Genomic DNA, 13,751 nt, shown 5'->3' with positions numbered 1-13,751 from the left:
TTGGACTGAACCATCAAATGTTTGTGCATTTAAAAAATTCAGGGTATGTTAAATGTAATTAGTGTATTTACGGTTTTAAATGAAGCATGGCTTCAGAATGCAGCTGATGTTAAATAACAATATTATAAAAAACACTGTGCAGGTGTGACTGGTAAGAAGTGAAAACTTTGAAAAAAGCTCATCTATCCATCCATTCATCTATCAATCTATCTATCTATCTATCTATCGTTAGGTCCCAGCTAGTGTGAACAATGAATTTTGTAAAATGGTCTCATTTATTTAAATTTGCAAGTTAATTCAAGTTTGAAATTACAATTATGTAAAATATGCTCACTGGTTGCAGCTTAATGGAAACATACAGTACAACTTTCAAATAATGTGAGCATTTCATGGGATTCATTAACACTAACTGAAACCTAGCACGCTCTCTCTCTCTCCCTCTCTTCCCCCTCTCTCCCTTCCCCCCCCATAACACCTATATATAATAGATATGATCTATACACATATAATATGAATGCATTACATATGTGTGTATATATACATATACAGTATGTACATGTATATACATACCTACATATATGAATTTATGTGTAGGTATACAAATATAATGCACAAACACATGTGAATGCACGTATATGTGTATGCATTATATTGTCTTATGTAAATATATGTATGTAAATAAAATATGTAAAATATGTATATATTGTATTACGTTATATGTTGTATTATATATTATATTGTATTTTACTGCATTATATATTATATATAGTATGTGACATACATATTATATGTTCAAGTATTGTTTCGTATTAATGAAATTTTGAGATGTCAAGTTTTCAGAGTGATGTTGATCTGGCTGCTATAAGTAAGTGTAATACCTGTTTTTCTTGGTCAAGTAGTTCCTGAAAAAGTGTCCATTGCTTTTCTCGGCATCGTTCTGACTTCTCCAAGTCAAGGGCTCCACTGCGTTGAACATCTTGCTTCAAGTGCTCACATTCTCCCAAGGAAAGGCCAGTCACTCCCAAGAGCGTATGAAGAAATGTTTCTTCTATGAGTTTTTCAAAAGTTTGGATGCTACTGCTATATAGCTCCTAAAAAATAAAAATATAAATGAGCAGAATCAATCCTGCAGGATTACACTGCCTTAGAACAGCAATTGGGGGCCATGTGGGGTGATGGAAAGAGGGTTCACCTTGGACCTGGAATCAAGGCTCCGACATTCAGTACCTGTGAAATTGTGGGCATGACATTTTCTCTCTCTGGTGTCTTACTTTCTTATTTACAAAATGAGAACTCCCAAGTCCTTGACCCCTTTCTGTAGGAATGGCCATGTTGCCTGGTTGGAAGTTGGATAGAAGCTGGCTTAGAGTTCAAGTCCTACTTCTGACATAGATGAGCTAGGTGATCTGGGTGAGTCACTTAACTTTACAGCATTCAAGGCAACTAAGGCTATAAGTTGCAGAGCAGGTGGGGACCTGTACTAAATTAATGTACTCAACTACATTTGCTTTATATTAAATTGTGCATAAGTTGTATTCCTCCCTCTTCTGCTCACCCAGTAGAAGGTAAGCTCCTTGAAGGCTGTCACTATTTTGTTTTTGTCTTTGTATCTCCAATGCCATGCTTAAAGCCTTGTTCACAGTAGGCACTGTTTATTGAAATGAATCAAATTCCAGCTCTAATGAACTGAATCCTGCTAATGAGACTTGTTTTAATGCCTTCTGTCTGATACATTCAGAGAACCCACCACCACTCTTTATTGACCAGTAAGGCAATGCTAAAGTGATCTGATGTCTTATCCAGTTCACAATGTCTAGAATCAAGGGCTTGGTGAGATGGTGTAATTAAAAGCAAGACGAAGGAGACAAAGATGAGCATCTGTCTTGATGTGCACTCCTCCAAAGTCTTCATCTCAAGTAAGAGTCCTGTTGATTGGTGAACTAAAGGTCCTCCTTAATCATCAAAAGCTTTCTGGGAAGGGCAGCACACTATATTATCACCAACTCCTTTGCAACTGAACTATTAGAACCCATTTATACTAAATGATCAGAATCCATTTTCATGCTAATTAGAATAATTAAAATTTCCTGGTCAATTAATGTACACACACACAATTAATTTACACACACACACACACACACACCACCACCACCCTTATAAGGATGGATCAGATAAGGCAATAACAACATTTGGAATGTATGATGCAGATCACACACCTTCTACCCTCTAGTCATTCCCTTTCCACATTTTCTGCTTCTATTTGTTTTTCTCCTTTGATCTGCTTTGGCTCTTGAAAGTCAATATCTTGCCTTTCCTTTATCCCAGGAAGAATTGGAAGTCTATGATCCATTGTTTTCTCCAAAGAGTTAGAACTCTTCCAAGTTACTTTTGAAAGTTTTCCAACTCCCTAGTTATGACCTCACATGTCTCTCATGAATTTATCTTATAATACTGTGCATTAACATTATTTGTTTATGACACATCTTCCTAGTAGACCAGGAATTCCATGAAGGTGGTTACTTTAGCTTATGTGAACTTTGTATCTTTCCTAGTGCCTAGCCCAGTGCTCTGTACCCAGAAGGTGTTTAATAAGTGCGTGGGTGTGAGATCTTATAGCTGTAATCCCTGCTACCGAGGCTGAGGCTAGTGGACCACTTGAATTTGGAAGTTCTGAAATTCAGTGTGCTAAGACTATTAGGAGTCTGCACTGTCTAGTACCAATGTGGTGAGTCCCTGGGAGCAGTGCTTTAGGAGAAGCAAGCCAGGCCAGGCTGAAAATGAAACAAGTCAAAAATCCCGTGCTGACCAGCAGTGGGTTGGCCCCATGACTAGGTGCTGCACTTCCAGCCTGGAAGAGATAGGGAGACCCAACTTACCCTCCCCCGATAAAAATGGGGCAAGAAGGAAGGAAACAAGGCAGGCAGGCTGGAGGACTACCTCACCACAGTTAGAGACAGATCCTTTAATGAGGGAATGTAATTACCTACTTTTCTTATAAAAGAAAACAAAACTTCTATTCAGAGATTTATTGTTCGTTAAAATACTCACAAAAGAGCAACATGTTGTTTCCAGAGATACTACCTTTTTTTAGTTTCTTTCAAAATTCCCTTTGGTAAAACAGAGTATATTCTCCATTTGATAAGTGTTCTTAAATTAGTCTATACGCAGGATGACAGACAATTGTAAACGTTTTTCAAAACACTTCAACAAAAACTGTATTTTTAAAAAAGATTCTGAGATAAAATCTAGACTTCATCTGTATGATGGGGATAATTGGACATGCGTTACCTCTCATGGGGCTGTTGGGAGGATCAAATGAGATAATGCATGTCAACCCAAATCATCATCATCATCATCATCATCATTAATAAGCAAATGGCAGTAGTATTAGGCAGTGGAAAGAGCGCCGGACTGGAGTCAGAAGAGCAGGGTTTCAACAGCAGGGTAGATGGTCACCTTTGCTCCTTCTCCAACTCATCTGCTCTTCCCATCTCCCCATCTCCTGTCCCCGACAGGCACAAATGCCTTGCATAATTCATCATCCTGTGCCATATTCTGGAAGCCTCAGGCCAGGTCTTACCCACATCATACTGTGACTTCTCCACTACACCTCTCCTCATGTTTCACTGTGGCCAAGGGTTAACTGTGAGTTCTCAAAGTCCAGGTAAGCAAAGCAAAATGGCTGGCAGGTTCTATCAAGCCGGGAAGATTTCAAATACAGGCTGATGAACTAACTGTCTGAAGACCAAATTAGCTAAACCTGAAGAAGTTCCTTACCAGCAGGCTGGCAAACAGGTGATGGTTAATTGATTGACTGCTTTTGGCATAGCAACCTAGGAAACCATATACTAAGGTCTTTAATAACAACAATAATAAAAAAAAAGCTAACATTTATATAGCACTTACAATGTATCAAGCACTCTGCTAAGTGCTTTTCAATTATCTCATGTGATCCTCACAGCAACTGTGGGAGGTAGGTGCTATTATTATCCCCATTTTACAGATGAAAAAACAGAGGCAAAAGCAAAACAAAACAAAACAAAACTTGAAAGGGGTCACTTGCCCTGTTGACAGCAGGTAATTTGCCTATGGACTAATAAGAATAATGTTTTAGTTACATAAAATAGAACACATAAAATTACAAAAGAAACCAATTTCATTGAAATAATGACGCTTTTTTTTTCCAATTCAAGTTCATGCACCACTTGAAATCAATCTATAGACCTGGGTTACAAATTCCTATCGCTCAAGGTGGCAGTATAGCGCCCTTTTCCTAGAGTGGGTGGTCCTAATACTACACCACCACAGTTCTTTTAAATACTATAGTATATGTCAAAGCCTGTGTGACAGCTGCCAATTTCTCTGACCCTTGGGAACTTTCCAACTTAACAGCTCAAGAACCACCTCCCTTGAATTTCTTCACATTCCTGTGGTAATTCCTGATTGCTAGCTGAGATTCTGCTGTTCTGCGAAAGACCAGGGTATATTTAATTTGGAGGGTTTTTTTTTTAAAAAATTTGGAATGAAAATAAGTTTTAAAAAATTGTTTTTTTTAAAAGGGACCATTCTTTCTCCCTAAAAGTTCAGGCTACTCTGTTCTACCATCTGGCCCTTCAGTTAGGCATAACGCATAACTTAACTCAACTTTTTTGATGCTGTCAAGCTACTATATACTCAAATGGATTTCTGATCTCATTGATTTGGAAGTTCTCTCCAAGGATGCAAATTACATTCTATCCATGTCCTCTCATAAAATGACTGTAGGGATCCACCCAGTATGCTGGAGACCTTCTTTGCTTCTTCTTGACAGTGGAAAAGAACTAATGGAGCACTCCGGGCATCTGTCTTTGCCACATGAGCAGTCCATTTTCATTACTGTTATCATCATCATCACCATCATCATCACCATCATCATCACCACCATCATCATCATCACCATCATCATCATCATCATCATTTTCCTGTACATAATTCCTTGATGCTGTATTTCACTGCTGTTCTTTAGGGTTCCCCATCAGTTATGTATTACAGTCTGCTCAGACTTACCATGTACCTTTCCATTTTCTTCTGTTTGATTCTCATATAAATTTCTTTGAACAGACTCTTTTATTTCATGTTTAATACCACACGGCATCACTATTAGAATGTTGGTATTAGCAATATGAGCCTCTGCTTTCATGGGAAGCTTAGAATCACTAACGAGCTTCACAATTTCCTGAAGGCAATCCTACATGTTCTCTTCTTGTTCAACTCTGGGTGCAGCTCATCGCCTACCACTATTTTACTATCCATCAATTCACTGAATGAGAGGATTTTTTAAAATGCTTGAACTCATTTCAGTATCACCTAGTAAGTCTTAACATTCTTCTTTCCTTTTCTACAAGATCAGCCTCAGTGCAGGATGTAAAGGAGATACCATAGACACAAGTACCAATTTTACATTTTTGTTTGTTTCATGAGTTGCCACACCCAGAGAATCCATTACCTAGGGGCTCATCTACTGAGGATAACCTTAGCAGTTCTTAGTAGTGGTTCTTAGCAAGCTAATTTTTTTCTTTCTTTCTTCTTCTTCTTTTTTTTTTTCTGTAATCCAGGATGACTGTCAAGGAAGAGGAGTAACTAGAGAATGTGGGTTTTCCCAAAAAATGTTAAAAATCAACAACCAAGCAAACAACTGAACAAGTATAAGATAAAGGAAGGGAGAAAGGTAGCAACTTATGTCAAAAAGAGATCTGGCGATTTTAGTGGGTTCCAAGCTGATACTGTATAAGTCAACAATGCAATATGAGAGCAAAAACAGCTTATGAAATAGTAGGTTGCCTTAAAAGAGTCATAATGTTTGAGATCTGAGAGGTGATGGTCTCTCTGCCTGAATCAAATCGCATCTGGAGTATTGTGTTCCATTCTAGGGCTCATATTTTAACAACTGGTAACCTGGAGCATGTCCAGGATAGACTGCAAGGATTATGAATGCCTCAAGATAATGCCATGTAAGGGTCAGTTGAGGGAACTGGAGATAGCTTGGAAAAGAAGAGACTCAGGTAGGACATGAAAGCTACCTTCAAGTATTTGAAGGGTTGAATTAGGCTTGTTCTGCTTGGTCCCAGGGGTCAGGCCTAGGACTAATGGAGAGAAGTTAAAAATTAGGCTTGATATAAGGACAAACTTTCTAAAGATTTGAACTATCTCAAAGTGGAATGAGAAGTCTTGGGTGATAGCGAGTTCCTCTCACTAGAGGTCTTCAAGCAAGGGCTAGATTCTTATTCAAGTATGGTTTGGACTTGACGATCTGTGAGGTCTTTACCAGTTCTAAGATTCACTGATTCTGGGTCATTTGGGCTGAAATGTTCCTAAACTGTAATTCTTTCTACAATATTCCTGCCAAAGGGGAAAGAAGACAAAACGTGAACGGGAGTTGGGTGTCTCTGATAGCCACAGCCGTTTGTAAACTTCCCTAAGCAAGGGAACTCTGGGATTTGGTTTAGCATGCATGATTCCCCCTGCCTGACAGGTGAGACCAGACAGTGAGACTGCCCATGTAGAGGGTTAGTATTTTGGCAAAGGTTCATCCAACCTCTGGAAATGCTGATTTTCTGTCAGGAATCAGGTTGGTATTGATTCTTCTCTCCTTTGAGACTGCTATTCTACATAGCTACTTTGGGGTACTTGAACAAATGTAACTGAAGAGCTGCCTTCTCTCTCAGGCTTTTATAAAGCAACAAAAATTAAAGCAGCAAATTAAGATGACAGTTAATTTTTAAGTCTATAAAATAGATTGGGTGCTGTTGTTTCTAATAAAAAATGGTGAAGGGCTTTGACTTCCAATGTGAAATTGTCCAATGGTTCATTCTTTTTACTATCCTCTGATAAGCAAAAAAATGCATTTCTTTCCCTTTTTAATTCTGACATTTTTTTTCACTGGGTAAATATTGATTTTCTGCCTTGAATAGAGCTAAAATTAATTTGTTTTATTGCCTACTCGACTGCCTCAGCATCTTTGAAATGGCCAGGGTTGCTCTGGGGAGATGAAGACTGAGAATGGACTTTTGCCACACGACTCAAAGCATCTATTAATAGAAGCATAGTGTCTAGAATGAAAAAGGTAATAGTCCCAGTGTCCTCTGCTGGGATCACCTCTGAACATTGAGCACAGTTCTAGGCACCACATTTTAGGAGGACATTGACAACCTGAAGAGCATCCATAGAGAGGTAAGGAGGCATGATAAGGGGACTGGAGATCAGACCTGATGAGAATTCGTTTAAGGAGCTGGAGATGTTTAACCTGACAAGAGACTATTAGGAAGGACAGAGAGGAAAAGGGCCTGACAGTACTTCCCCCGAGACGGGAGTGACTTGCCCAATGTCATACAGATAGCAAAAGAACCAGGTATTCAGACTTAAAATCAAAATCTAGTACATTCTCCACTAAACTGCACTTCCATCTCTTTCCCTAGAAGGTAATAGATAGAGAATATTTCACTTCACCTGTCATTCAAACACAGCCTGTGCTCTGTCAGGGATATGCATGGAGAATTCTCTCAAACTTCTATGAAGAATTTGACTAGGTAATGTCTGAGGTCATCTCCAGCTCCCAGAGCCTATGATTTTAAGTCCATTCATTATTCAGCAAATCCACCCAGCTACAGAACATTTTTAAACTTCCTCAGAAAGTGGAAGGAAAAATATTATTCCCTAAGCAGAACTGACCTGTTAATTAGGTTGCTCAGAATGACTGTGTGAAAGAACTCTGTCAGCAAATGCTGTTGCTAGAGATATGTTGGTCAAAATTGGTCCCTTCCCATCTCAATGTCCATGGGAAGTGCTTAATATAGTTTGGCCTATTCATTAAAATACCAGTGCCCTAGGACTGAGCATCACAACAGTAATTTCTTGAACCCTCGATCATTTTTCCTTTGCTATTCTAAAGGAGAAGCCTATGGGCCCTGCTTCAATATACTATAAATGCAAGGAGATAGAGGTCTGAAACAGAAGCAGTGTGACGTTGTGTAAAGAACGCTGGACTGAGAGGCAGGGCATTTGGTCTTAAATTCTGCCTCTGCTAATTAGCAGCCATGTGGTCCAGTTACATCCATTCTCTGGGCATCATCTGTAAAATGATGGGATCAGATGCAGTAATAATAATAATAGTAATAATAACAGCTAACACATTAGGTATTACATTACATATTACAATCTATTCTATTCTATCATCCTATCTTACACTGTTACGTTATATTATATTGTATATGGTATATTATATTGTATTATATGGTATTGTATTTTATATTATATTATTATATAATGCTTTAAGGTTTACAAAGAATATTATAAATATCTTATTTTATCCTTACAACAGTATTGGGAGGTAGAGGCTATTATTATCTTCATTCTACAGATGAGAAACTGAGGCAGATAAAGTTTAAGTGATTTGTCCAGGGTTACAGAGCTTGTAAGTATCTGAGTCAGGATTTAAACTCAGGTCTCCCAAAATCCAGATCCATTTCTCTACCCATTGTGCCAACTAGATGATGATTAAATTCTGCAGCAACTCAAAATCCTACAACAGCCGAAAAAGGGATTCATTAACCAATCCAAAATTATTTGCTGAGAAGTCTAGGTGTTGGGCCCTAAGCCTGGGGAACTGGGGCTTAAAAAAATGAAGGAGACATGGTTCATGTACTCACAGAAACAACAGATACTTATATAGTCATAATATTCACAGTCACAGTGTCGTTGATAGAGCTGGCCTTAAAGCCAGGATAATGTAGGTTCAAACCCTGCCTCTGATAGATACCAGCTCTGTGACCCTAGGCAAGTCCCTTTACCTCTCAGTGAAAGAAACTCTCTAAGATTATAAATTGCCAAGAAGTTGACAGCCTGCATTGGTGGAAGCAGTTTCTCCACCTGGGAGTTCCCTATACCAATGAAATGACAAGTTTAGTTCCCATTCTAATTAATAATAATAGTACTAGTTATCATTTCTTTAGCACCCTAAGACTTAAGGTAAGGAATACATATTGCATCTGATTTGATCCATAAGGTAGATGCTATTATTAACTAAAATATTATGCAGATGAGAGTACTCATTGAGAGTGTTTAAGTGACTTGCCCAGAATCACACAATTAGCAAATGTCCAAGGTGTGATTCAGACTTCGATATTACTGGCTCCACATCTGGTTCTCTCTCTGCTTTGCTGATATAAAGTACTTTAACATTTGTCATGTGTTTTACAAACATTATCTCAGCATGCATGTGAGGAAACTGAGTTTTAAGTAACATGTCCAGTCGCACAGAAAGTCCGCGTCTGAGGTAAGGTTTGAACCTACGTCTTTCTGACTCCTAGTCCAGTATTCTATACACTATTCTGTATCGTCTCTATGTCATAGGAGAGATAAGGTGTACATAGAGGCATTCAAAAACAACCATATCGGGTAGGATAGACTAAGCCCCAAACGAGTAGGGCAGACAGTAAGTGCTATAGAAATCCGGAGAAAGGAAAAAGAAAAAAAAATCAATGAAGGTTATGAGGTCAAGGAAGGCATCATAGAGAAGGCAGCACTGGGGATGGGACTTAAGAAAGGTAAAGGCTGGCAGATAGAGAAAAGGAAAAAAGACACTCAAGGCAGGGAAGGTTGCATAAACAAGAAAACAAAAGTGTTTTCAAGGGGAAGTGAGCTGGTAAATGAGTCCGCCTGGGGAGCAGCAGGGTTGACTCAGGAGAGTAATGACAGATAAGGCTGGAAAGGTTATACAGACCGTTGAAGGAACTGGGAAACAGGGTGTTAATTTCTTTAAGTAAAACTATACTTTTTGCTTAGTAACCTGGAAATGTTAGACTATTCATTAGTTTATTCTGCCTTTCATAAGAGAAAAATGAAATTTCCTTCTATGAACACCACGTCCCTACTCCCCTACAGAGAAAGGGGTCAATCAGTCATTTTTATGTCACAGAATGCAGGTGTTAGAAGGTAACCTAAAGGCAAAGTAACCCAACTCCCTTGTTTTACAGATGAGGAAATTGAGGATGAGGTAGGGAAATAATTTGCCCAAGGTTACACTGCTAATAAAATGTCAGAGTGGGCACATAAAACCTCAGACTTCTTACTTCAAGCCTCATGCTTTGGGGAAGATCATTAACTCTTTCATGACATAAATTAATATCTAAAGCAGTTTTGTTTCTGAAAAAGTCACAGAAAATAAAAGAGTCAAATGATTGGTGGATGGAAATCCATTAAATGAGGAAATGGGCATTAAATTAGGAACAGCTTAGGTTCTAGTCCCAGTTCCAGAAGCAGTTACATGGTGCAATAGATAGAGAGGGGGGCCTGGAGTCAGGAAGATTTAAATTCCAATCCAGTCTCAGATACTTATTAGCTGTGTGATCCTGGGCAAGTCACTTAACCTCTATGCACCTCAGTTTCCTCAACTGTAAAATTGAGATAATAATAGCACCCATCTCACAGAGTTGATCTGAGGTTGTATAAAACGAGGTATCATACGTATAACACTTAGCACAGTGTCTGACACATAGCAGGTATTTAATAAATGCTTATTCCCTTCCCTTCTGTGACAGTTAGTTGTGTGACATTAGGTAAATCATTCCACTTTATGCCTCAATTCATTCATCTTTTCAGTAGAGATGATGTCTGTTTTGTGTACCTCAAAGGGATATTGTGAGGACCAAATTAATTTTTGTTGTGGTTTAGTTTTTTTTTTTCAGTCATGTATATCTCTCTATGACCCCTCTTGGGATTTTCTTGGCAAAGATACTGGAGTAGTTTACCATTTCCCTCTCTAGCTCATTTTACAGATGAGGAAACTAAGGCAAAGACAGTTAAGTGACTTGCCCAGGGTTAAACAGCTAGTAAGTGTCTGAGGTTAGATTTGAATTCAGGTCTTCCTGACTCCAGGCTAGTACTCTATCCACTCTGCCACCTAGCTGCTCCAAAGTGATTTGGCCAATATTTATTAAGACTTGATAGACTTCGAGGAACTTATAGTCTAGCAGGGAAGAGAAGGCATTGTATCAAGGACTGTAATGCCCCAAAGAAGTGCATAGGAGATGTCCCAACCAAGAACGATGAGATGAACATCCAGCTTGAAGACATCGGGAAAGGTTTTATGGAGGTGGTGGCATCTGATAATGGTAATGGAGGAAGGAAAGCATTTCACCAGATGAAAATAATGGATGTTAAAGTGCTTTCAAGTGTAAGTAGGGTGCAATGGAAAGAGCACTGAGGTTAGATTGAAAAGATATTCTGGTTCTGATATTTGTGGTATGGCACTGTGTGAATCTCTTGATAAACCTTGATTTCCTCATCTATAAAATGGGGACAATACTACAAGGTTGTGGTGAGCAAAGTGCTTCACAAAGCTTAAAATCCTAGAGAAACAGGCACGATTGTTATCCTAACTACCATTAGTCCTTGAAGACCAAGAGGATATCAAGGGAAATACAAAGCAATCGTTAGCATGTAACAAAATCAGGAAATCACATTTTCTCCCCCTTTTGAAGCCAACTGAAGAATTGAAAAGGAGACAGGGGTTCTTTTTTCCCTGAAGAATATGACAATGGAAAGTAAAGCATTAAAAATTACCACCACTATTATATCACAATACAGTATTTCTTTAGTTGAGCAAAATAACCTGTCATTTGATGTCTTTAGCTGGATAATACAAATACAAAAGTTAGCATCTGATTAAATACTCCCTCATTTCCTCATTCTCCAGGAATATTTAACTCAGAACCACTAAAAGAAATGTAAAAATTGACTCTTGCCTATCTCCAAAGTCAATTTCCTTTCAAGGGAAATATATGTACATTATTCACATCCCTCAAGCTTTCCATTGCGGTGTGAAAGTGACCCTATTAAAAGCTGCATCAGTGAGGGAGAGGCTCTGGAAGATCCTTGACCAAGGCTGAAAAGGCCACAAGGCTGTATGGACTGTATGTCTAACATCTGATCACCAGCCCAGTTCAAAGCGGTGAGCTTCATTACCATAGGGTGGTAGGTGCTAGGTGATCCATTTTTTGGCCACAATGACGCAGAAAACTCTACTAAGGCATGGATTGCGTTGGACGGTGGTACTAGGGGTGGGAGGTAAGGAAGGAAGCGTTTGATTTATGTCAATGGAGAGAACAGCCACATAGATGAAATCATAAGCCTTCTGAAGTTTTAAATTAGCTACTATAGATTTTCCCTTTTTACTCTATTTCGGATAAATGCCATAAATATTTATTTACCTTGTCAAGATATTGGAAGATACCCTGTTTTCCAGAGCTAAGACCCAGAAAGCAAGCTGGACCCTAAGCTTGGCATAACAACAATCTTTTGTGCTCACTCTCTAGATGATCTCATCCTCCAGCAAAATCACACAATTACTGTATTGCTTTGACCAGCACCAGGTATTGTCTGAGCTCAGATAAGTTCTGGTCACAAAGCCCTGCTATGAATCAAACTTGTCACACTGTTTCTGTTGCCTCTCATCGAAAGGGCTACCTTTCAATGCTCACTGCGCAAACACTGGTATAAGTACTGAGGTCTCCCCACATCGCCTGAGATCCCCCATTAGAGCCAGGGCCCCAGCACACGTGTGTAATCTGCCTCCTTGCTTGTAAGCCATTTCTTTCACTTTGAAATTAATCTTCTGTCTGATTCTTGACAGTCCTGTCTCTAGCTTACTCTGTTTGGCGTTGGCCATCCACAGATTAGAGACCGGTTCAGTCTGGCTGACCGCCTCCATGGATCCCTTTAGCTTACTCTGAAGAACATTGGACTTGGAATGAGGAGATCTGTGTTCATATTCTGGTTCAAACATTTATTAACTATGTGAATATGGTGGATGTCACTTTTTCTAAATCTCAGTTTCCTCATCTGTCAAATAGAGATACAGTTGACCCTTTCTCCTACCCAGGGTTGTTGTGGGAATAAAAGAAGCTAAGATGTTAAAACATTTTGAAAAATGTTATTATGTTATTTTTTTTAAAGTATATGAATGTGGAGCTGTGAGCTGGTCCAGCTACTCTGGATAGCAATTTGGAACTACACTCCCAAAGCTATTAAACTGTGCATGCTCTTTGACTCAGTGATATCAACAGTAGGTCTATATCACAAAAAGATCAAAGAAAGAGGACAAAGATGCATCTCTACAAAAATATTTGTAATGGCTCTTTTTGTGGTGGTAAAGAACTGAAAACTGGGATGCCCATCAATTATGAATGTCTGAACAAGTGGTATACAAAGGTGATGGAATATGATTTCATTGTTAAAGATGGTGGAAATGGTTTCAGTAAAGGCAGAAGACTGCTTTAGTGAAGTGAGCAAAAAAGTGAGAACAACTAATACAATAACTTCAAGATTGTAAAGACAAAGAAGTTTGAAAGACTTAAGTACTCTTATGGAATGACAAACCATGCTTCCAAAAGACTTATGATGAAACATGCTACTTCCCTCTTGACAAAGAGGTGATGGGCTCCAGGAAAAGATCGAGACACATATTTGTTGGCCATGGCCAATGTGGAAATTTATTTTGTTTGATCATGAATATTTCTTATAAGTATTTTATTTTTCTTTCTTTTTCAAATGGGTAGGGTGAGTAGGAAGGGGAGAAGGTGGATTTTCACTGATTTTTAAAAAAATCCTATAAATAAATAAATTTTATGTTAAAAATGTATGGTTTGAGAACCTAAGCTGGTTGAATAGAGGTATGGAATGGGCTGCTAAGGGGAATGGACATCTAGTTTAATCTT

The 13,751-nt window shown here is 38.7% G+C and overlaps 1 protein-coding gene across 3 annotated transcripts in view; it reads right to left on the bottom strand.

The window, feature by feature from the left end:
• The window catches only part of EVC (EvC ciliary complex subunit 1), a 135,764-nt gene that overhangs the window by 55,149 nt on the left and 66,864 nt on the right, over positions 1–13,751 (bottom strand). For all 3 annotated transcript variants that reach the window (XM_020992261.2, XM_020992262.2, XM_020992263.2), the window contains one exon: positions 879–1,091. In XM_020992261.2, the coding sequence (XP_020847920.1) occupies positions 879–1,091 (213 nt within the window). The remainder of the gene's footprint in view (positions 1–878; positions 1,092–13,751) is intronic.

Source organism: Phascolarctos cinereus, unplaced genomic scaffold, assembly GCF_003287225.1.
Source record: "Phascolarctos cinereus isolate Bilbo 61053 unplaced genomic scaffold, phaCin_HiC Scaffold_9;HRSCAF=440, whole genome shotgun sequence".
NCBI lineage: Eukaryota > Metazoa > Chordata > Mammalia > Diprotodontia > Phascolarctidae > Phascolarctos > Phascolarctos cinereus.
Note: the sequence above shows the minus strand (reverse complement) of the source record. Positions and strands in the feature narration are given on the sequence as shown.